The sequence below is a fragment of the Ambystoma mexicanum genome, chromosome 2p, assembly GCF_040938575.1.
Source record: "Ambystoma mexicanum isolate Mex_15411 chromosome 2p, UKY_AmexF1_1, whole genome shotgun sequence".
Taxonomy (NCBI): domain Eukaryota; kingdom Metazoa; phylum Chordata; class Amphibia; order Caudata; family Ambystomatidae; genus Ambystoma; species Ambystoma mexicanum.
The window spans coordinates 1,395,731,446-1,395,757,048 of NC_090923.1; the positions used below are offsets into that span (position 1 = coordinate 1,395,731,446).

Sequence of the window (25,603 nt, forward strand, 5' to 3'; positions counted from 1 at the left end):
TTTCACCCAATGAATAAGACACACATTAACAAATAAAGGCCACTCCCCCCACCTATGTGGGGGGTGCAGAGCTTGTTTACGGATGGAGCTGCTCAGGGATCTAATTCCTAATCTATGCATTGCAAGAAATACTGCTTTCTTGGTACCGATGGGTAAAAATACCAAAAGGGGCTTGAGAAAGGGGGAAAGCACTTACAATTAAGTTTAGAAATATTCAGCAAAACTATCTGTTAATGACACTTGCAGGACTTGATGGAGGCCGGGTTAGTTGGGCATACTGGCCAGGAGGAAGGGAAATTCCAGAGAGCATTTGAGACACTGCATGTAGATATTTTCAACCTCGACAGTAAGATGTCTGAATGACTATGTCAGGATTAAAAGTACCTGGCCAACAGAATGGAACACATGCCAAGGTACGGACACACTTCAAACACTTCATCACCCACTGCTCAGTCCAACACTTACTTGGAGTCATATCGTCGAAGCCCTAAGGTGACAGTGTAGGACACAATCCTCTTCCGGTTGTACAAGCTCACACCACTCTGCTTCCCAGGAACACCAAAAAGCAGGTCTGGAATACAAAAGAAAGATAATATAGTCATAACTAAGGGTGGAGACAAGCAGAGCAGTTCTGAGGGGAAGCCACAGGCAACCACTGTTCTGCAGCGTACAGAAAGGGAGACCAGGATTATGTGGGGATCATCAGGCAGGAAGTTAAAGATTGTCTGTGGTAGAAACCGGAAGGCAATGGTTCTGTGAGATATTGACAGGTAACTATGGTATCTGTGGGCAAATAAAGGCAGCAAAAAATTGACACAGTAAGATATGAGTGGCATTAAAAGAACCTACTCACTGTAGTGACCAGACCTACGAATAAAAAGTATCAGCCAATTTTACTTCCTAAAAATAGGCAAATACTCCCCAAAAATAAATATAGGGAGTAAAAAAACAGGAAATGGCCACATAGGAGCATGTCTCCCTGCTTTCATCCGCACAGCTCCGAGGATATATTTGGACCAGACATACACGTAGTGCCACAAAAAGAAACTACTATTATTACTACCTTATCTGAAGAGTTGAACATTTATATTTTAATGTGCATAAAAACAAAACATTTCTGTTTAAAAGTTAAAACATTTTACTCGCTTATTAAACACTCTCATTGGGAATGAGACATTTTGACTCCCTACAAAATCATTTTACTCCCAACTTTAAAAAATAGGGAGTAGAATACTCATACTTCAAAATCTTGTCTGGAGCACGGTTAGTGAGTACTATACACCTAGTGCACAGTCCCCTTTCCTCCATACTGATTGGGCATTCCTTCATAGGGAAGGGACCAGTATCATTTGCACCCCAAAATGTCCCCTCCCTTTACGTGGTTCGGTGGGATCTTGACAGATAACTATGGTACCTCTGGAGCAAGTACAGGAAACATAAATTGACAATTTTGATAGTGAATGCAATAACAAAAAGCTACTCACTATAGTGACTGCTGTATTCCTAGTCTAAAGTCCCCTTTCCACCATACTGGTTGGCTCGTCCCTTCATAGCAATGACACCTGCACCATTTGCACCACAAAGTATACCTTCCCCATTCATTTTAAAGCCCCGCCTACTTATGGTAATGGAGGATGTCCCTGCTGTCCCCACTACAGCGCCATCCGTTAGTCCGCCCTCTTTCACATGCTCTGGCACCAACTAACTACGTTTTATGGGAGCTTGTTAGGGAGAATTCGCAGAAATGTGGTAATTCCCTTGTACCTTAGAGAACCCCAGATCTTTTTGCTGGACTTTATTTCTAACCTGGAGAGAGCGAGACCTTTTTCCCCCTCTCTCATGTATTTTTTCTGTGATTTGGACCGTTTCTTTTGACTTTGGAGACTGACAAACTCCATAGGCATCCATCCTTACATTGTGACAGACAGCACCTTCAGTGCAGTGGCACAGGGAAGTCTCTAGGTTTTCCCAAAGGTTTAAATACCTTCTCTTGGTGAAACTACTGTTTACAAGAGCAGTAAAGTGAAATTGACTTTACTTACATTTTGTAACTTTCTAGACCCAGCACACACTATCTTACAATAGAGTGCTGGGAGGGGTTACTTAGTATCCCCTTTGTCTAGTTTCTGATGTAACATTTTTATGTTACCCTTTCTACAATTAATGACTGGTGGCAGCGGTTAACTTTTTCCTACCATTGTGTGTTTCTACCACGGGCTGCAATTGCAGTTGCAGTAAAGCACCAATGGGTGCCCATTTTGTCAAAATGGCCCAGTCTTCTTTTTTCGTCATTTCTTGTTGCAAAGGTCCTTCTTGAGATTTACTCTGCGCGCCAAACCAGGTTTGGTCCCTTTTTTCATTTTGTCTTTGCCGGGATTCACTCGTGAAGCCGCCTCTGGCTCCAGCGTGTCTGGCAGGGGCAGGAAGTGAGGGAGGTGCCCGTAACACCCTGTGCTTAATCCCCTTGGTTACAGGAATGCACCCATAGGTGATTGGCTGTCTGTCTGTCTTTGGAGGACAGCCACCCTGCTGTGTGATTGACAGCTAGGCTGCGAGTGAATGGAGAAACCTGCTTAAAAGGCAAGGCTTTTTGCTTGGAAGGAGAGATGACCACTGGACGAAGGAATCCGAAGAAGAAATTGTAAGAGACGCCTGCTGCAACTCCTGGACCGTTGGTTTGCCCGGTGAAGCCCTGCTCCAGTGCTGAAGCTCTGAATTCGCCTCGACTAGAGAAGCCCTGCAAAGGACGACTTCTCCCCTTGGGTTGGTGGGACCAATCAACCCCAAGACAAACTCATCTGGAAATCCTCTCGGAGCTGGCTGTACTTCCATTGCTGCTGCAGGAACAGATTGCCTGGGAGAGGAACACCAGAATCGAGTGTGTCGTCTTTAAGTCGGACCCGAGCTCCAGGAAGATCCTCCGGATTCCCATGACGCTTGACTGACCAAGCCTGAGCCACCTCAACAGAGTGCTGGACCCGAGATGCGAGGAAAGTCCATAAGGTATCCGAGATCCGCGGTGGTGCTATTTGCGAGAGCCGAGAGAAGCTGAAACCACAAAGTACAGCTGATCTGAAGTTTGCCAATTGCTGCCGCCGACCTTCAATTCGTAGTGCAGGAGTCCCCTCTTGCCCCAACGACTGAGGCCCAGGAACAACAGGATCTGCAGACCTACACAGGAACAGAAGCGAGCTGGAACCAATTTCTTCAAACCAAAAGGTACTGTACAACTTGTGTAGCCATGCTAGTTCTCAGTTGAGACTTGGCTGGGTTACTTGTGCAGAGTTGCTTGCAGCTTGCCCCCCACAAGCCTCCCAGCTTGTGACCATACAGTAATTTCATTTTCAACAAAAACTTCTAAAATATTGTGCAAGACTTTTTACTTACCTGCAAGAAGTGCTTCAGCTCACCTAGACTTTTGCTCAATTAACATTGGCTGTCCTTGTAGAGACTGGAGGGGGGTATCTGTTCTCCTGCTCTCTATATGGCAGAGTAGAAGCACCCCAGCCAAGATTCTCTATTTTGGTAAACCTGGATGAGCAATCAAGGCTTAAGCTCTCAGGAGGTGATGCGGGCTGGTTCTTAATTACAGTGTAGTCCCCAAGCCCCCACAAACGAATCTCCACACCCTATGTTAGTGATAACACAGTTCTTTATGCAAGTAAGGTTCAAGTTATATACACACACAATAACACATTTTGTGCTCAGGCAATGCTATAATGATAAATGTACAATTTCTATGTGGTACCACAATTACTCTTTGACTCCATTAAAATGCACCAACTGCTAACAGTTTCCAACGGCATACAAATCAATAGCAAAACGGTATCAACCATAGACTTGGGAGGAAAGCAAGTTGGTTAAACAATTGGCCGAATACTGGGCCCCTACCAATAGGCACAGTTCTGTGTGAGGATCCCCCCCAACCTGTAAATAAGATAATAAACAAGCCCAGTCCAAATATTGTTTAGCAGAGTCTCATTTCCTTCTATAAATGTTCTACTACCCCAATGTACCTGGTTTAGCAGAGTTATACGTCGGGTCATCGATGGATCCTTCTTGAGTTGACTCCCTTTAAGTCAGGAGCCACGGATTGTCGAGATTCCTCGAAGAAAAGGGTGAACAATGGTGTCAAAGCAGGAGCTTTGGGCCTGGCGGTGCTCGTCGATGATCGGTCGTAGTTGTCCTGCAAAGATGAGGCATGCAGTGCACCTCCATGACTATAGTTTGTTGCTGCAAAGAGTCAATGAAGTACGTAGGCCCAGCAAGGGCGTCGGGTCGTCAGCGTTTGGCGTCGGCGATCAGGACTCGACCACGGCTGGCTTTCGGATGTTCATTGGCGCCTTTGTGGACTTTGGGTGGCAGGAAACCCATCGGCGGATTCTCCTCGGTTCATCAGCGACCTTGACTTTCTCCGGCGGGACAAAGCGGTCGACGGTGATGAGCAAGGGAGTCTTTGATTCAAAGTGTTCTGAGGCAATTGAGCGTTGTGGCTCCGGTCATCTGCGGCACGGCGTCAAGCTATCCCTGCTTCTGGGCAACACGGCTTTGACGGGCTTCCAGCGGTTACGGCGATCCTCGGAACCCTGGTCGACAAGTATGGACTTTGATGGCCTCGATGTCTGGGTGCTGCGTTTCGAGATTCCTCTGCGGTCCCAGTCTCCGGTCGGCAGCCTTTCGAGGACCGACTTCCAGCTAGAGAAGAGGTCTCCTAGCCTCCTAGCCATGTTGCATGGCTAGGAGACCAATATATGTATATTGGTCACACACTCCATTGACTCAGGTCCCACCCCAAGGGTGTACCCACAACATACAGTCATTGGGAAGGCTCCAGACAGTCTGGCCTGGACTTCCCCACAATACCATATATGGAACTTCCACCCAAAGGCCAGTCAGGGGAAGGGACAGAGTCATGGCTTCCCAGGACTTTGGAAAAAAAAGGTAACAAGCAAGAGGCCACAGGGGCCATATTGTCTCCTGTCAGGAATCAACTGATTCCATTGGCGGGGCCTGGGTATCCCAAAATGAGGGATACTCCCAGTACCGGTCAAATTCAGCATGAAGCTGCCACCAGCCCATACGCTGCTCTGTGGGCCACACACAGGTGCCAAAAAACATACACTAGGGGTACAGGATTGTACCCCCACTCATGGGTGCCATAAGGGTATCCCCAAAGGTCTGTTTACCAAACCAAAAATAGGAAGAGCTGCACTGCCAGGAGTCCCACATGGACTCCTGTGCAGAAAATAACAAAGAACACACTTGATAAAAGGAGTACAGGACAGGGAGATGGAGGCCCTGTCCCTCCAATGCATTTCCAGCATCACAGTCCTGGCTCCCTGAAAGACTCTTCTATCCTTCAATTTGGTGCTTTAACTATCCCTCAACAAAAGTCACACATTCTATAACTTGTGTAGCTGGGAAAGGGTTAATTTACTTTGCATTGGGGGGCTAAAAAAGTACTTACCTGCTTAAGAATATTTGTTAACCATTGTTTTATTCCCCAAAACTTTATTTTTTTGTTTTACGTCAAACTCAGTATTGCACTAAATGTACCAGTGATATATCAATGTCCACAGTGTCCTGGTTAAGTCACCTCGGGGTGTAGGAAGTGTCATTGTGCCATCCCAAATGGGTATCTACTGATTTACAGAAACTGAGTGTGTGTATTTTGAAGTATATTTTTGTGTTACATATATTTGCTCCCTTCTAAAGAAGGCCTATTCAAACTGACTGTTAAATAATTGTTGAATCAAGAAACCTTGGGTGCAAGTGTGTATTTGGATACTTGTCACTGTGAATCTCTGTTACAACCCTATAGCTCACATTGACCCCTCTTGAGATAAGCCTGGCTACTCAGTCACTCTACCAACTTGTGTAGTACATGCTTATACCAAAGGTTGGGTTATATATTGCCAAGAGGACGAGGCTGGTGCAGTCTTCCACAGGGTACTGCATACAATCTTGCCTAACAGAGCTCTAAGGAGGGCTATTTAGAAGGAAGTGGAATAGGAATATAGCAGTAGCAAAGGTGAGCAATTTCCTAACTCCTACACCCCCCACCTTTCATCCATTCTGGTTGGATGATTGCACAGTGTTAGGCAAGATTGTATACAGTACCCTTAGGGTGCACTACAACAACCCTGACCTCCTGGTAGTAGTAACCCAACCTTTGGTATAAGTCTGTACTACAGAGGTTGGTAGCGTGGAGGAGAAGCCAGGCTTATCTCAAGAGGGGTCAATCTGAGCTGTAGGGGAGTTACAGAGGTTCACAGTGACAAGTATCCAAGCAAACACTTACACACAGGGTTTCTTGATAAAACAATTATTAATGTATTTACCAGTCAGTTAATGTAAGCCTTCTTCATAAGGGAGCACTGTAAAACACCACACAAATCTACTTCAAAATTACACAATCTCTTAGTTCAGAATCAGTAAATACCCATTTGGGAAGGCATACAACAGAGACCTACACCCACAGGTGACTTCAATTGACATTAATGTATTACTGTTGGCATTCAGAATTACTTAAGAGCAAGTAAAAAGGAAAAGATTATAAGAGCAAACAAGTTACCACAAATATTTCTTAAGCAGGCAAATACTTTCAGATCCCCCAATAAGAATCATTCAGTTAATACAGGCGACGCCAATGTCAATGGGCAAGAGTCTCGATAGGCTGAAGCACTTCTTTGAAGGCAAGTAGAAAAGTCTTTGCGCAATGTTTCAGAAGTCTTTGAAGAAAAAGATGAATCAATGTAGGGCCACAAGCTGTTAGACTTGAGAGTAGTAGAAGATGCAAGCAACTCTACAGCAAGAGTTAAGTTCTCTTAGACTTTATACAGTACCTTTAAAATGAAGAAAAGATGCACCAGATGACTCCTGTTCCTGTGCAGGTCTGCAGATCTCACTGTTCCTGGGCCTCAGTCGTGGGGACAAGAGGGAGGAAGTCTGGAGACTCCTGCACTGCACTGGGACGGTCAAAACATCCAACTAGCAAATTTCACTTTCAGTGGCTGTTCAGTGTTTCAGCTCCTCGTGTCTACCACAAATAGCAACACTGCGGTTCCTGGCTGTCGAGGATGGACTTTCCTTGCTTCTGGGGTCCTGCACTCTGTTGAGGGGGGTAGGCTCGTCCGGCCCTGCTTCTTTGGAGTCTGGAGGATCTTCCTGGAGCTCTTGGCCTACTTAAAAGCAACGCACATGATCTGGTGTTTCTCTCCCTGGCTCTACGGTCTCCAGCAGCAACTCTGGAAATTCAACCAGCTCCGAGATGGATGTCCAGGTGGCTTACCTTGGAGTTGATTGGTCCCACCAACTCAGGGGGAGAAGTCGTCCTTGCAGGGGCTTCTCTGTCGATGCGAACTTGGCGTTTCGGCACTGCAGCAGGGCTTCACTGGGCAAACCAATGGTCCAAAAGTTGCAGCAGGAGTCCTCTTCAAGTTCTTCTTTGGTTCCTTCGTCCAGTGGTCAACTCTGCCTTCAAGCCAAAAGACTCGGCTTTTATACAGTTCTCTGCCTTTCATTCCAGCCTAGCTGTCAGTCACCCACCAGGGTGGCTGTCCTTGCCCGACAGTCAGCCAGCCAATCATCACAGAGTGCATTTGGGTCTCCTAGGAGACTAAGCACAGGGAGTTTCGGGCACCTCCCTCACTTCCTGCCTACCCCAGACAACCTGGAGCCAGAGGCGGGCTTCACTCGTGAATCCTGCCAAAGGCAAAACGAACAAAGGGACTAAACCTGGTTTGGTGCGCAGAGTAAATCTCAGGAAGGACCTTTCCACAAAGAAATTATGAAAAAAGAAGACCGGGGCCATTTTGACAAAAATGGCACCGTTGGGTGCTTTACTGCAGCTGCGAAGGCAGCCCGCGGTAAATGCACACCACGGTAGTAAAAACGCAACCACTGCCACCAGCCATTCAGTGAGGAAAGGGTAACATTCAAATGTTACATGAGAAGTTAGACAAAAGGGGATACTCGGTAACCCCTCCAGCACCCTATTGTAAGATAGTGTGTGCTGGGTCTAGAAAGTTACAAATGTAAGTAAAGTCAATTTCACTTTACTGCTCTGGGAAACAGTAGTTTATCCCAAAGAAGGTATTTAAACCTTTGGGGAATTCTAAGAGGCTTCTTTGTGTCACTGCACTAAAGGTGCTGTGTGCCACGATGTGAACGATGATGCCTATGGAGTTTGTCAGACTCCCCAACCAAAAGAAACACAGAGTACATAAATCACATTAAAATACATGTGAAAAGGGGTCTCACCCTCTCCAGGTTAAAAAAAATCAAGTCCTCAAAATCCAGCAAAATTGCAGGGGGTCTCTAAGGTAGAGGGAATTGGCACATTTCTGAGAATTCTCCCTAACACACAGCATGAGCATCATCTGGGAGGAGGAAGCTCAATTAGCTTTGGAGAAGAGTTTCTTCAAAACAGCCTGCCTAAAAGCAGCATCAAATCTGGAACTAGCGTCCATGCAATAAAGACTACATAAATGGGTTGCCCACATAGCCACATACTGATGATGTCCGCGAGACCAGTCTCTGAAATGCCACAGAGGCCACATTGGCTCTGAAGGCACAAGCACATGTAAAACATGAGGGTATACACTCTGGATCTTTTAAGCCTCTAAAATACATACCACCATTCACTGAGCAATAAGCCTTCAAGGCCTGCAGAAGGCACTCTGAATGTAAAAGCTCTAACTTGTAGAAGTCCTTGGTGTGAGTTAAGTAGAACTTCAACACTTGCCGGACATTCAAGGTGTCCAAGGTTCTTTCTGCACCAGATTGAGGGGGTGGTAAACATGTAGGACAACCTCTTAATTGATCGGAAAATAAGATCTTTGGAAGGAAGAAGGGTTGCGTGAGAAGCACAACTTTATTCTTGCAGAGCACGAGAAAGGTTTCTGATGCAGAAAAGGCTTGACTAACCAATTTGTGTCATCAAAATCAAGGCGACCAGAAGGTCTGACTTACATTTGAATAACCAGATACCCACACTGGCCACAGGTCCAAATGTTGTGAGCACTAGAGCAGCGTTGGCAACTTTAAGATTCCAGACCATACAAGGTCTCCTGGATGGAAGAAAAAGCCTGGTTAGACCCTCAAGATGTCTCCTAACTACTGGATTGGCAGAATGGAAAAGAACATTAGCTCTTCCAAGTTCTGGTACACCGCGATAGCTGCCAGTTATGTCTATGTCCTACATGTGTCCACTAGCTAAACGAAAGAAAGCACATTATCCAGGCTGCAACAACAAGGACTCTTTGTAGACCCTAGTGGCAGAAGAGCATCTACGTGCTCTTATAATGGCTATAACTGGAATCTTGCCTAGCCGCTTGAATGGTAGTCATGTTGTCTTGGAAAGCCCAAGATGTCTGAGCTCGTATGAAAACCAAACCCTCATAGGCCAATACAGGCCAATGGAAAACATGGATATTTGATTCCGGGACCAGAACGTGGACATCATCCAAGCATAGTGTGTTTTGGGGGGGTGGGAGGTCGAGTGGGGCACAAACTAGTTTGCTGTTCAAGCAATCTTAAAAGTCCCTGAGATAGTCTTTCTCCAGGCCAATCCAGGATGTGTAGAGGATGCACTTGATGTTTATCTGGGTAGCAAAAAGGTCCACTATAGGTGAGACAATGCCTAAAGTTTGCCTGCAGGACCACATGATTTTTGCTGAGTTCCCTGTCAAAATGTGCTGAATTTAGCCTGCCCAACCTGTCCACTACGGTGTGGATTTCACTATCTAGGTGGCTTGCTTTGATGAGTATCCCATTCCCAGTGGCCCATTCCTAGATCTCCAGTGCCAACAAGCACTGAGCTGGGGACCTGCCCTTCCCCCCCCCACCCGTGCTGGTTGGTTTTGAACATCCAGATAGTTCCATCAATGGGAATGAGCACATTTGGGCACATTAAAGAAACAACTGCAGGCATCTGCTTCTAAACATGCAGAACAGAGTGACTGAAGTGTGGTGCTGGGGGCAGGATCAGCACACTTAAAATTAAAAAGGAAGGAACACATTGTAGTTGAAATGGCTTTCGAGGGATGCCCAACCGGTATGGAAGAAAGGCGACGGGACGTAGGAGATAAGTATTTTACTCCCCTATTCATGAAGCTCTGTTGGGTAGTGCCGACACTCAAGAGGTCTCTATCGAAGGACTTATCTACCGATTTCAGTATAATTCTAGACTCACTTATGCATAGCAGTTTCATGAGGTCCTTTCCTTAAAAGTCCCATAATATGCATTGCTGCTCAGTATTCTTGACAGTTCATCCATGGGCCTTCATTTTAATCATTACAGTCAACTATAAAAGTCTTGTTTAGAGAGTTGGCAAGCCTCAACAGTGGAGGAAGTGGATCACCAGAGCTCCCATAAGGCCTGCTGGGTTCAGTTAAAATGAACAAATTACTAACCACTCAAGTAATGTTCTTTCTGATGGATATTCCTGCCAACGATTCCTCATCGAGGATTTTCTATGCGCCAGTTCTGCCTTTTTCCTAGCTCTCTGTTGCTGAGGGACCACAGAACCAATGGAGGTATATCTAGTAATCCGCCAATAGGGCAGGCTAGCAGGGCGATGAATCTATGGGAGGAACATCCACCAGAAAAAAACAATAGAGAGGAACGTAATTTATTCTTCTAATGTAATCCTTCCTCCCATGGATTCCTCATCTATGACAGACTCGCATAGCAGTACATAGATCTGGGGTAAAGAGGAGAGCAATCGCGCACCACCTAAAAGCATAAAACTCTGGAGGACCGCTCTGCAGAAGCAAGCGTGCTCCCCCGGAAGGGAATCAATGCAATAGTGGTTAGCGAACATGAGCAGAGGAGCCCATGAAGCCGCTTGGCAAATGTTCAGGATAGGGACACCCCCCTCCTCTCAATAGAGTAGAGGTGAGGTGGTAACCAGACCTCTGGTATCTTCAGGGATCTCCTTCTCAGCCAGATAATAGCAATCTGAGGTGCAGATAATGATTTACCTCAATAGGGTGGGTTTAGTCACAGCCCTCTCCAAACGGGCATCACCATAACCCACAAAGAACTAATCATCTTTCCTGACGTCTTTCTTCCGAGCGACTTAGTAGCTAAAAGCGTGCACCAGATCCAGCCGATGGACTTGCTCCTCTGCCTTAGAAGGATGAGGCCTAGGAAAAAACACAGGAAGATTGATTTTTGGAGAGAAATGGAATTCTGAGGTCACCTTTAGAAGGAAGGACAGTGCAACTCTCAACGTCACCTTCTCTTTGGAGAAAGACAAATAGGTAGGTTCAACAGATAATGCATATAGCTCCCTCATTCATCTCATGGAAGTGATGGCAACCAGGAAAATTACCTTCCGGGTAAACAGTCTAAAAGAAAATGAATGTATGGGCTCAAAAAGGGCACAAATAAGAAATATGAAAAAAAGAGCCTTGCTCAGGGGTTCTCTTAAAAACCAAGATAGCTCATGTATCTGTTTCAGGCCCTCCCAATAAGGCTACCTCCGAAATTCTTTAAATCCCTAACGAAAACGGTCACGGAATACGTATGGCAGGGGAAAACGCCGAGGGCAGCAAACACAGTTCTCACAGCTGCTAGAAAAGATGGGGGATGTGCACTACCCCACTTTAGGAAATATTATGAGGCTGCCCAACTTTGGAATTTGAAAGAATGGATACCGGAAAACTCAGAGAAGCTATGGGCAGCTCAAGATAGAGCAGTAGCTACCACACCCATGAGGCACCTGCTATGGCTGGGGAGGAAACAGACACCCCAATTTACGAATAAGTGAGATCATGCAGTCGGCACTAGATATATGGGACAAAGCCACAAAGAAGGGCACATTAACAAAAAACCTGGTTCCCTTCATGCCCCTATTTAAGAACCCTGAATTTCCACCAGGACTCGAGAGGAAGGCATTTCTAAAATGGGAGGAGGCAGGTTGCAAAATGGTGGGGGATATGTTCCAGGAAGGACAGATAAGAACATTTGAAGACTGTACCACACTATTGAATATCAACGCCACAGATAGATATAGATATGATCAACTATATCACTGGCTAGATTTACCCTTAATAAGAGAAGCCGCTGCTAGAGAATTAACCCCATTTGAAAAATATATTATGATAAACGACGGATCCAGGAAGCTGGTTTCGAACATATACAGATTTATAAATTCTCTTGAGGAGGAAGTACAAAGGCCATACATAAAGAGATGGGAAAAGACCCTAAAGAAAAAGATACCCAGGGAATGGTGGGAATACACATGGGAGCTGATACCCAAATTAACGAAAGCAATACATTCAAAAGAAATGTGGATGAAAATTCTCCTTCAATGGCATTATACGCCAGAAAAACTACACACCATGTACAGGAGTGTCTCCAAGGCTTGTTGGAGGGATTGTGGGGGGGAAGGCAATTGGCGGCACATATGGTGGGACTGCCCCAATCTACAATAATACTGGAGTGATGTTAAGGCACACATGAAGTTAATGTTTCCAGACATGGGGGACCCAGGGGAGGAGGTGTGGTTATGTGGGATTTGTGATCCGAACGATAGAACCCTCACCAAAACTCAGAAAAGAAACTTTATGGGCCTGGTAATTGGAATTTGGCTGGAAATAGCCCAAAAATGGAAGCAGAAACACCCACCAATAGCTTTAGATTGGCTAAGAAGAGTATGGTCCCATATAACGATGGAGCATATAACCTACAATCTTCAAGGGAACCATCTAAGATATAAGGAGGATTGGGCACTGACACTGGAATACTTACAAAGTGACTATATGAAACAATGGTGCGCACACAAAATAAAGATCTTGGACATGTTTAGATAAATTGTTGTAGAGACACTCGGAGTACAGAGCACTGTGAAGAACTATCCCGGATGGGGAGAGGGGGAGAAAGGGAGGGGGGAGTTTGAATTGCTTTGTTGTAAAATTAATACAAATATTAAAAAAAATAAAAAAAACCAAGATAGCAACTGGGTACTCATTGACATTGTGAATCTGGAGGCCCAACCCGTCAAGCAAAGCAGAAAATCTAAAACGGCAGATGTGGGACAGCTGAAAGATCTAGGTTCCTCTCCCAGAACCTAGACGAGAATTTACAGAGAGCAAAGTGAGTAAACGCTGCCTGTCATGCTGGCATACCAGGCACAGTTTACTTTTGATTGTGACACTGCTTGCCATGCCTGCTCACGATTACAATGAAACGCCCTCCAACATGCTTGCATGTCGGGGAGAGTTTAATTTTTATTTGTGAACACTGCTGACCATGCTTGCATGGTCAGCAGTGTTCACAATTAAAAATAAACGCTGTCTGACATGTAATTGTAAACACCGCCTGGCATACTGCTACGTAGAATTTCCATCTTGTGTGATATCCTCCTCACCTGGTTAAGTCCCCCAGCACTTTTTGGTGAACTATTGTTTTTTTCTGACTGGGAACCCTTTTTCTTCACTCACTCATTCATTCACTCTTATTTTTTTACTCTGGGCACCCTTTTTTGGGAGAGAGAAATAATGTTTTTGGAAAACATAATCCATATGGGCCAGAAACTTAAACGCAGTGATGGATCCTGACCAGGACAGTTCGGGTGGGACCCACCGACCAGTATCTAAGGTGACAAACAAATTGCAAGAAATGAGAATTGGACGACATTTGAAGATTAAGACAGCCCGAGGGTGAAGGGCACACATTCCAGTCCTCAGTGCACAATTCAGCCTCTATATTATACTACTTCCTGATCTCCCAAACTAATGGGTGGGGGCAGTTGACATCACCACACAAGCACATTCATTATCAGATCACGCACCGGTACTATCAAGCCTCACACTAACCGACAGAATAGCAGGTAGACCAAACTGGGTTTTAAGAGCGAAAGTTTGACGGATGGGACGTTCCAGTAGGGGCTGTCCACAGTCATTGAGAATTACTTCGAATAAAACGCCAACTCGGTGGGCTCGCAGGCAACCCTTTGGGAATGCTTCAAATGTGTGATCATGGGAAAAAGTATCTCTGAAGAAGCAGGAAGACTAAAACAAATTAAGCGACAACTAGTGGAAACTGAGGGCCAAATACAGCAGCTACAGACAGGGACAATAGGGACGAATACAGCCAAACACCCTGATATTAAGAAACTACAAGTGTTCAACAAGCTGGCTGATTGAGAGTTGAAGTTCCAGAACACTGCCTGCAGAACCAGGACATTGATGTGGAGATCCCTCTCCTCTGGTAGCCATAGGCTTCTGTCGTGGAGACGTCCGGTGTGGTCACCCCAGCCCTCCAGGGAAGCGTCCGTGGTGACAGTCTCCTGGTACGGGGTCTCTGGAAGTCTTTGCCCCCGGCAATTTTGGAGCACACGCCCCACCACCGTATCGCTCGACGGAACGCCTCATCGAGAACAATCTTGTCTGCGAAGCTTACGGACACCTGGATCCACCGAGCATCCAGGAATGCCTGAAGGGGTCGCATCCGCAACCTGCCGAGTCGTATCGGGTAAATGCACAACGCCATCATGCCGAGCAGCGACTTAATGGTCCGCACTGTGGCAGTCTACAGACGGTGCACCTTGCACAGTAGAACTGATATCCTCTCCCCGGTGGGGGCCGCTAGGCAGAAGACCGTGTTGAGCCTGTCCCCCAGGAACAGCGCGTTCTGGAATGCAATCAAGCAGGACTTTGGATAGTTCACAGAGAATCCCAGACCCGTCAGCAGCCGGACGGTCCTCCCCGTGTGTTCCGACAGTTACGTCCCTTGACTTGGCCGGATGAGCCAGTCGAGGTACGGGTACACATGAATCCCTTGTAGGCGCAGATGAGCCGCCACTGGTGCCAGGCACTTCGTGAACACCCTGGGCGTAAACTTCAGTCCGAATTGGTAGTGCCTTCCTTGAACTACGAAGTGCGGGAACTTCCGTTGCTTCTTGTGAATGGGGATGTGGAAGTACGCGCTCTACCAGATCCAGCGACCTCAAGAAGTCTCCATCCTCCAGTTGGCTGAGCACGTGTTGCAACGTGACCATCCTGAATTTTTGGGACTTGGTGTTCGTTGAGATGGTGCAGCTCTAGAATAGACCTCCAGCCACCAGTCTTCTTTACCAAGAAGTATTTGCAGTAGACTCCGGAGCCCCGCAGTCACTTTGTAACCCGCTCTATTGCCCCTTTTCTTAGCATGGCCCGTACCTCCTGCAGGAGCTGAGGGATCGTCCAGCACCCATCGGTTGGTGGAGATCTTTTCCCAATCGCTGACCAAGTCTGCCAGCCGCCTCCCACCTGCGTGCAGGGGTGAGGGCCCGACGTCCTGGCCGGTTCAATCTTGCTTCGGAGCCTGTGTGCCACCTTGGGAGAGACATCAGCCACCTCCACTGAAAGCCTTGGAACGGCTCCTGTAGGCCTATTCGGTCGTTGATCAGGATGGTCGACGTTATGAAGAGAACCCTCCGCCAAAACCCTTAAACGATCCAACAGCTTTTCCGCCAAAGGCACAAAAGGAAGTGCGATGCTGTTGAAGTGTCTCCAGGCCATGGGTCGTCTCCATTCCCGTCTTAATGGCCTGCAACGGTTCAACAACGGCTTTCCCAAAGAGGTTGTCGCGTAGAAGGGCATGTCCAGCACCCTCATCTGGACCTCTTGACGGAAGTTGATGGCCTTCAACCAGCCACGACGACGGAGGCAGACACTGTTCCCCCATCTGTCAGAATCCCTCGTCAGCGATGTCCAGTGCAACAGTGATGTCATGGGCCGATGACAACTCTCCCACCTGGAGGATCTCAAGCGCCTCGACCCGCTTGTCGTCGGGCAGAAATTCAAACAGCTGTGCCATCTTATACCACAGCTCCCCGTCATATCTGGTCAGGATCGCAAGCGCATTTGCTGCCTTGAGTAGATCATTTTCCTACCCATGGCGTCCAACTTCTTCCCTCGCGGTCCGGGGGAATGGAGGTTGAAGATGAGGGATTAGAGACTTCTTTCTCGCAGCCGCCGAGACCACTGAGTCCAGGGAGGGCTGCGACCGTAGGAACTTGGGTGCGGACTCCAGCACCCAGTACTTCTTCTCCAGACTATCTCTCTTCGCTGGGCACGAGGCTGGGTTTCTTATCAGCGCCAGACCGTCATCCCAACCGTCGTCCAGGAGAGGCACCACCAGAATGGTCTTCCTCTTGGCCTCACGTCATTGGTAAAGGAACCCCTACTTCTTGGTCTCTTCTGGCGTCAGCTGCAAGAGCTCAGACGCGCGGGTGACCTTGGCGTGGAACGACCCCACTTCGTCCAGGGGAGAAGCCCTCGGCGGCGGAGAAACGCAGCCATCGTCGTCCGTTTCTGTAGTCGCTGTGTCCGTCCCCGTATCCGGAGGGCAAGTGCGGTGGTTGATGAGGCGGCGAAGGGTGCCGTTTTCTCTTCTTCGCCGACTGTAGGCCCGGTGCCACAGGGTCCGGTGCCTGAGGTGCCGTCAGCATCCTCTCCTGGATCTCCATCACCAGGGTGTGGAGAGTTGAAAGGATGTCCAGCGATACGTCCCTGGGAGGTGTCGGGGGTGTAGGCTTGCTGGGCCCATCGCCCACATCGTCGTCTGCATCCCGCCGTAGTCGTTCCCAACAACCACCGGGACCACGTGAACGGACACCAGGTGCTCCTCATCCGAGGAAGAAATATCCGTGTCCTAGAGCACAGTTGAGGCCTCCCCCCGCCCCCCCCTTTTTTGCATCCTGAGGGTCTGTCTCAGGCTTAGGGATGGCATCCTCTTCTCCAGCGTTTTCTCCACTGTTTTGGCCAAGGTCTCCTGCCTCGGGGGTAGGGCCACTCTGGGCACCGCCAGGGTCCCCCGGACTGGGTCAGCCCCTTTTGCCTTTGAGGGGGCGGCCACCACCAGCTTGACCGTCGAGGATGACTTTGCCCGGACCACCTGGGCCTTCAGGGGTAGGTCAGACACCTTTCCCTGAGCCTTGGTCTTCTCTGGCTTCGCCCGCAGCTTCCCTAGGTTAGCCAAATTCCTCTTCGAGGAGGAGCTAGAGCGATGACGGGGGATGGAGGCAGACGGTGAAGATGAGCATGCTCTGCTCGTTGCAGAACCCGCTTGCACAGCGACGCCGACGGAAACGGACTTGCAGTGCTTGGTCTGGTCTTGGGCCCCCACGGATGGAGTGCCCTCAAAGGACTTTGAAGGCTGCTCCTCGGACCAGCCGGTCCTTGGTGAGGCACGCCCTTGCTTGCCACACGGGGCAGAGGTATTGGCGTTCAGCCACAACCACCAACAGACTGTGACGATCCTCGACGGTGCTCTCGGAGATTCCACGGCAGATTTCACAATCAGCATCCCCAAGGTCCGGATGAAGACTGTAGAGGCACTGGGAGTGTTGTCCTCCACAAACACGTTCCTCAATCTGCAGCTGGAGTAGAGCTTGAAGAGGGAACCCTCCCTCCTCGTCCTCCTCTGACATGGTCTGGTGTGCGGTGTAGGCCTGATGGCCTTCTGTTCTGGAATCTTCGATGAAACTCTAGACGATTCTTGCCCTTGAGGGGCGTTGAAAGACGCCAACAAACAGATCCCTGCTTGACGGTCAGAGGAGCGAAAAAGCACACAGGCTCTATTTGACAAAAATAGAAACGTTTTAACGAAAAGCGCAAAAACGTAGAAAGTTCCCGGAGCAAAACAGGAAGACTCCCAACACTTGAACGTGTGGTAAAAAAAGCTGGCTGCCACAGGAGGGGCTTAGGGAGAGGGCAGTCATTGGCTGGGGGGCAGTATGACCCAGAGTTCAGTGATTGGTTTAGAGGAGAAAGACAGTTTGTAAGTGGAAGTGAAACTGTTTTTTTCTTTTATCAAGCATTCCCGGCCTGACGACGGGGAATATTTATGAGCATCTGAATCTATGCCAGACCCCATGCTGGAGAAGGGTGGCTCTTAACACCAGATGCAAGTTCATCCACTTTAAATACCTACATCAATGTTACTACACCCTGGCGCTGTTACATAAATTCTTCCCTGAGACTACTGATGGCGGTCTGCGATGCACCACAGCACCTGCAGACTTATTACATATGGCACAGGGGTGCCCGAGGGTTAGACAATTTTGCTCACAGGTTTTCGAGACACTGAGCGAAATAGTGAGGGAAGCCCTGGAGCAATATCCACTAATGGCACTACTGGGGTACACTAGACATATCCCTAAACACACTCGGAAGCTGGCTGGCCTATTATTACTACTATCTAAAAGACGGATAGCTCTGGCGTGGGGAGGTACACAGGCCCCCAGAGTAGAACAATGGCGGGCTGATATCCTGTATTGCAATGAAATGGAGACAGAACTCGGACGGTTGAGAATCTCACAGACCAAACCCAAAGAAATATGGCGACCATATACACATTGCCTAACAGCAAGAACCCACCGGGATGGGGTGACTAGCTGAGATCACTTTGCTGTTCCCCTTGACACCAGACCATAGCGATGTCCCAATGCAAAAAGTTTGCAACAGCCATACATCACATAATTCATTAATACATGGAGGAGTGTGCTAATGGGAAGAATGTGACATACCACTGCAAGTATTGTTGAAGGAGGAGGAGGGTAATGTTCTTGAAGCCGTCAATCTGTAACACATACAGCATGTTTGTTTCAAGTTTCATGATAAAAAAGACAAAAAAAAAATATAAATAGTGAGCGATATCAGTTTGGCCACATTGGCAGTCCTGTTATCTCATCTTTTAGGTATTGGTCCTCGCCTAAACAAAGTAATAAGAGCATCATCTGGCTAAGCAGTGTCTCCTTTAGGGGTGTTGCTAGGTATGGAATAGATCCGGGGCTACGCTAATGTTGATAATGTCGGGACTCGGGGCTAGCTAGCCTTTTGGTTGTAGCTCCTGGGGTTCTATCCGGGGCTACAACCAATAGTCATGGGGCTATAGTCGACTCAGCCACCCCCACCCACCCACCTAGCAACGCCTTTGGCTCTCCTGCCATCTGCTTAAAATGTGTGATGTACAAAAGTAGATCTAAAGGGCCTTGTTTTAGATCTAGGAGCTGTTCTTGTGCATGAATTGTGATTTCAAGCCTTCCAAATATAGCCCTTAGGCCGTTTACAAATGCTGGATGTGAATCAAGGATTGGATTATTAGTGGTTACCAATAGGGTAGCCCAGGCCAGTGCAGCTCCCGTAGGATGGGATATCATGTGCCCAGCTATCTCTGTCTGGAGGGAAGCGGCTTTAAATGTAAAGTGTATGGCACATGCATCAAGAAATTATTTTAATTGATGCAGGTTCACATCATACTTCCCACCTGGCAAAGGACCCAGAGGTAATTCACCCGCACTAGAGGGTCAGACCAATTGTCGTCGTATGGCTATGTTCTCCTGCTTGAGAGTTTGTACTTCTAAGGTGAGAGTTTGTTCAGCGGGCACCAACTGCTGCATCTGATCTATTGTCTATTATGTGGCCGTTGTTATCTGTTAATTACAAAGTAACCAATGTATCAGAATCACTATAATACAATCACAATGGACTACCCTTTTCAGATGCAGCGGCCAGTGAAAAATGAAAGAATCTCCCTGGAACCCCTGCACAGTACAAACCCAGGAACTCCAAGGAAACACTCTAGGGGAAAAAAACTTGTCTTGCAATATCTGTAGATGGTAGTAATCAGAGCTCTTCTATCGTTGTTTACAGTCAGGAAGCCTCTCTCCCTGCTGTCTACGTGTTTATAATAAGTATGTCTGCCGACCGGAGCGCTGCGATGGGAGATAAGCAATAAAGATGGTAAGCACGCAATGCTTAGAACAAGCGGCAATGGTTTTAGAAGGACTAGGCAATATTTACCAAGTACATAGAATTACGGGCTGTAGGGACATGAACTAGGCAGTTCTTGCAATAAAAGATATACAAGGAGTGAGCTCTAGGATAAGATAAAGGTTAGAGAAAAATAACGACAAACAATTAGAACAGTGATAGAAGCGTGATGCAGAAAAAAGGGATTTGAACTCGCAAGCGTTCTGGCAAAAAATAGCAATGCGCATTGGCTCCTGTCTCCTACGTTCATGTACTTCTCGCAGACGCATACAGATGCTGTGGCTGCAACGGCTCTCACTCGGTACGCCTCCTCCGGAGAAACTAGAATGTTGCATGGCACTTCGGCAGCCATGTTGGAGAGAAACACAAACACTGAGGAAATCCTCCTCCATCTAGACCACGGTGCCTGTTGGCGGAAACGTGCTGTAAGAACTCTGCAGCCCTTTTTTTAAGATGGAGCTTGCGCTGGGAGTTTGAAAGGGAGCCCAGAGTTGCCATGTCCCGCAGCCACCCGAGTTTTATTACCTTAATCCCACTAGTGTACCAGCTTGAGCGATCGTTACTCGATTGACAACATATGTCCCTCAAAGCAGCAGCAAGATTTTTATTCGTAGAAATCCTAAACTGAGAAAAAGAACGCCAGAAACTGCTGATCGACTAACAGGGTGATGTTAACAAGTCCCAGTTCGTGCTGTAGTGCACCCCTGAGGGAACTGGGCGACAAACTCAGGAGCCCACGTAATCCTGAATTTTGATAGTTTTCCAGATGGCCACATGAGACATACCACAGACTTCAGCGCCATGGAGGACCGCAGTATTGATTTTAGAATTCTGCACCTGGAGGCAGTTAGCAATGCATTTCCCACGTATTGGTGATAAAACCAGCGAATCCCTATAAAACGCACATTTGCCTGTTTTGCTGTTCTATTTACATGGCTTCGCCAAGTGCCACATTTTGAGAATAACAAATACCTATATTAATTTACTTCTATGGTTCAGTTGTCAATAGCCCATTTAAAGTAGTTCTTTCCCATACCAAAGGCTAGGTTTTTTGTTTTTGCCAGGTTCAGCTTGAGGCAATGGCCCCTGGAAATTACTGGCATATTCCAGGCACTGCTGTAGTCCTCTAGCTGTTATATCCATAAGGACAGTGTCATCAGCATACAAGAGCACACTAAATTTGTACTGTATAATAGAGGAGGAATTAGACCTTGTGTGGTATTATGGGGGTTGAAATCACAGATAAATGAAGAAAATAATAATGGGGCAAAGGGACATCCTTGCTTGACCCCCCTATTGGTAGTGAAAGCTTGTGAATACTGATAATTCCTATCACATCTAATCACAGCTGAAGTGTCTGCATCAGGTAACTTGATTAGTTGAAGGAACTGGATAGGGACCCCAATTCTTTTAAGCTTGTCCCATAATAACGTCCAGCTTATGTGGTCAAATGCCTTGTAAAGGTCTAGAAAGGCAGCCGGTTCTTTCTACTTTTTGTATACTTCTCCAATATCGAATTTCGAATACAGCACGGATTGATAGTGGAGAAGTCTTTAAGGAAACCACCCTGCATCTCCGGAAGGATAGAATTCTCTGAGCCCCATTGCTCAAATCGAGCAAATAAGCAGATTGCAAAAATCTAATTGGAAGCGTCAACAAAGCGATTGGGTGGTAACAATGAAGGTTACCTAGGCACAGAGCGCAGGGAGTCTTGATTCTATGTCAAGACCGGAGGCTCCCATTATGCTTCTCTTTCATTATTTTAAAATCATAGAGAAAGCTCAGCAGCAAGATGTATGCACCAAAATTGATATTACATAAGAACATGAAAAAAGGGTGCAGAAATCCCGTACAAAAACAAAACCATTAAACAGGTAAAATAACTCTGGTCCATAAACAAAGTCAGTAAGGAAACAAACTGTTTCTCAGGAGGCTTAGCCAGGTTCATAACACAGAACATGTGACAAAGGCATCCAATAAGCTGTAAACAGTTGTTAGGGAAAATTCTCATTCTATGGCTAATTTCCCTTACCTATAGAGTCCCCCAGCAGCTTTGCTGGATTTGAAGGGTTTATTTCTTTTTTCCTGCTAAGAGTGAGACTCTTTTTCCCACTCTTAGGCATTTTTGCTATGTGTGTTCTAGGCTATTTTTGTGTTTAATGTCTATGGGATGTTCTCAACCCCATAGGAACCATCCTTATTCACATGTATTACACAGCACCCTCAGTGCAGTGACACAGGGGTGCCGTAGCGACCCCCAAACATAGACTCCATACCCTGGGACTGACTACTGTCTCCCAGGGCATGTAAAGTCCCAATTGACTTTACTAGTCAATTTTTATGAACTTAACCAGTACAACCCATCTTACTATGGAGGTACTGGAAAGGGTTAATAGTGTTTCCCTTATGTTCATTTCAGAGAGGGTACCGTGCAGTCCCTCTCTCAAAGGTTTCTGGAGGGTGGCAGTGGTTACTACTGTAAATATTTGACCGCAAATATTTTCCTCTGGGATTTTCCCATTGTTCGAGGCTACCACTTTTTCTGACAGCCTCTAACATACCGCCGGTGTATTTTAATATTAACTTTACTCCGGTAGGTTTTATTTGCCAGAACTTCAATATAAATTCCTTCTCGTGTCTTTCTCTAAACTCCTAAACCAGGTTGGGGATCCTTTGTTCGTCCTTTTTTGGTGGGCTTCTGCAAAGAAGCCCTCCTTTCGGCGCCACAGAGTCTGGGGTGGGTCCGTTGTGTGGGAGGGGGAGTAGGACCCCTGGACAGGGTTGCCTCAGCAACCCATGTCGCACTCTATCCTGATAGGCTGGAGGGTCTCCCACCAAAGATGACATTCCACTGTGTGAGTGACAGCTAGGCTGTATGAATGGGGCTCTTTTTGCATAAAAGCAGGGTCCTGAGGACTGGAAAAGCAAGACGTTGCCACTGGAACTAAGAAGCTGAAGAGGAAAGAAGCCAAAGACACCTGCAACGACTGAACCACTGGTGAAGCCCTGCTGCAGCGTCTCACCACTTTTCTCCACACGACGAGAGAAGATCTTCATCTGCAAGAGCCTTCTTCCCTTGAGCTGGTGGGGCCAACCAGTTTGCCAATCGCCTTCCTGGACCTGCCTTGGTCGAATCACCCGTACCCAGTACTCGCTGGCCGGATAGCCAGGCACCAGTCCACCCGGACTGTGATTTAAAGGAGCGTACCTTTTATTCGTCAGGCAGCACCGCGGCTGGTTTCATCCCTGGGTAGTGCAGTAACTCAAACCTTCCTCCAAAACGAGAGCCTCTCTTCCTCTGCTGGATCCCTCGAACTGCAGGAACTAGCAGGAACAACTGCCACCGCAGGAGCCACTTCTTCATTTTAAAGGTACATTGTTCCGCCAGCCCGCCCTTCGCGGTAGCACTAAAGGTGTTTTAAATCCGTTACCTACCTGTTGGGTCAGCCGCCCCTCTCTCTTAAACTTGTCTTTCGCTTTCTGGATCCACCTTTTCAAAATCGTTAACCAAAGAACTGACTGCAGCTACAAGAACATTTTGCTCCTGGGCCCTTGCCCTGTACCACTGACTCTGGCACAGGCCTACTGACTCTGGCTACATTTGTTAGATCTGCCTTCTTTAGATTGATTCTCACCTAGAACTGTGCGGTGCACCTAATTCTTACAACTGCCCTTTCCTTCCCTTTTCTAAACCTTGTGAAATGCCATTTTGCTCAATTTTCATGTATATCCTATACTGATGCACTGTCTTAAACTGGTTCACAAACTGATGGAAAGAGTTGCTAGGGTGTGTAAGAAGGTATTTCTGAATAACTTGTGTTTTCCCTCCCTTGTGAGAAATTGTTAGTGCAACCCTTATGTGTAGTTTTCACTGTGGCGTTTTGCTCAGTTTTCACTCTAGTTCACTTGGTCTACGGTTTATATAGAGAGTGTATATATTTTTCCTTAACTTAATTTTAACTTGCTTGATAACTGTGATAGATGTGTTTTACTAGAAGTGTATAAAATAAATATATATCTACTTTTTAATACAAAGCTTTGGTCAGTGTTTCCTTGAGCCATAGTACAGTAGGCCTATTGTGTAAACCCTGAATACTGCTCATCTCCCTCTTGAGATAAGTCTGACTGCTCAGCCACAGCTACCAACTAAACCTTTGTGGTACAGACTGATACCAAAGGAGATTTATTGCTCTCACCTGTAGTCTTAATCTTCTGTAGTGCTCCCCAAGGGAACTGCACAGGATTCTGCCTAACAACAGTCCCTCCAAATAGGAGCTAGTAGTGCATCACTTCTTTCTTTGCTGCTCACAGCAAGAGATAAGTGGGAATTTTTGTTAAGTCACTTGACTGCGTTATTTTCATGTTGTTACCCAAGGAACAGTCTTTATGTGCGGTGCCGCGTAACACTCGCGGTCCTTTTCTTTCCTTTACCTCCGACACCAGCTGTTCCCTCAGCAGGTTTCGGAGGGCTTCTATTACTCCTACGGAGGCTCGCTGCCACATGTGAGGCCTCTGGTACCCTTTACTCACGCGTCAGTGTGATTCGTGGCAATTCAATCACACTATGAGTAAACACATCAGTGGTGTTTTTTCACGCGTCAGTGTGATTCATCTGGTGCCGTTCGTTCGCGCTCCTCCTTCCACACACACCCACCCACATTACGTGGGAATCTGGAGGACGTGCGAAGCATTTCGGGCCTCTGACAGCCCTCGCTGGCTCCACAGCTGCCAGCAGAGGGAGCCAAACACCTTCTTGGTCCTTTCCTCTGTTTCCGGCCCTCGTGCACGCATTTCCTTTTGAATTCAGAGGATTTAACATGCAGAGAACGCCGGAGACAGCATTTGACAGTGTTTTACATCGTTTTTCTCTACAATGTTACGGATTGGCACAAACAAAAAAGAAAAGACAGTGGGACAGGAGAAGATGGCATGGATAATTAACCCACAGAGATTTAAAAATAAAACAATTAAAACATTTATTTTTTTAAAAAGACCAGAGAAATTTTACCTCTGAATATACAATGGCAGCCCAATACTCTCCCCAAGCTGACCAGGAATGGTCAGAGGAGGAAGTATATGAGGTAGATGGAGTGGCTGTGGCAGACAGCTTTAAAAGAGTGCTGGGATCCTCAGTGGAAACCGCTACCAAGAAAGCTGTCGCAGACATGTTGATGCCCATCCAACAATGTTTGGATAATACTGAGGTACACCCGAAAGCAGCGTCCCCGCAAGGGATAAAGAGAACTCAGAAAACACACGTCTGATTGGGGGGATGCGGGGGGCAGACCCTCTCACCCCGAGGAAGATAATGCGGGTGCTAGACCCTTGAGCCAGGAGGAGTACCACCAGGGCACAGATGAGAAGTATGAGAATAAGGGGGAGGACCCCAATGGCGATCAGACTCCCCAATCCTCAGAAGAAGAGGATATGCAAGATGCAGGGTCAAGACCCTCTACTTCTGGGAAAGTGACAGCCCCCATTCCCAAGCAGTCAACCAGCGATCATTCTGCTCTTGAGGGAATGTTCCTTGCGGAGGATTTGATCCATCCCAGGTCATCCGACTGGGCACCGTCATCCAGGGCTACGGAATATAGCAAAGCAAGACTCCGTCGACCCCTAGAGAAGGAGGTCAGGGCCAAGCTCAAAGCTGAATGCCCCCGCCCGGAGATTCCAGGAAAGGTAGCTCTAACACCCGAGCTGGATGCAAGGATGATCACATTCCTCAGAAAGAACACCAAGGATCCCAAGAAGGGCATTGACAGAGCCTGGAGGTCTTTCCAGGACAAAGTCCTGGATATCACAGGGCCCCTAGCGAAAATAATGGACTTAGCTG

The 25,603-nt window shown here is 47.2% G+C and overlaps 1 protein-coding gene across 2 annotated transcripts in view; it reads right to left on the bottom strand.

The window, feature by feature from the left end:
* SCAP (SREBF chaperone) overlaps positions 1-25,603 on the bottom strand; it is a 1,420,607-nt gene that overhangs the window by 1,101,898 nt on the left and 293,106 nt on the right. For both annotated transcript variants that reach the window (XM_069645830.1, XM_069645831.1), the window contains exon 6: positions 466-571. In XM_069645830.1, the coding sequence (XP_069501931.1) occupies positions 466-571 (106 nt within the window). The remainder of the gene's footprint in view (positions 1-465; positions 572-25,603) is intronic.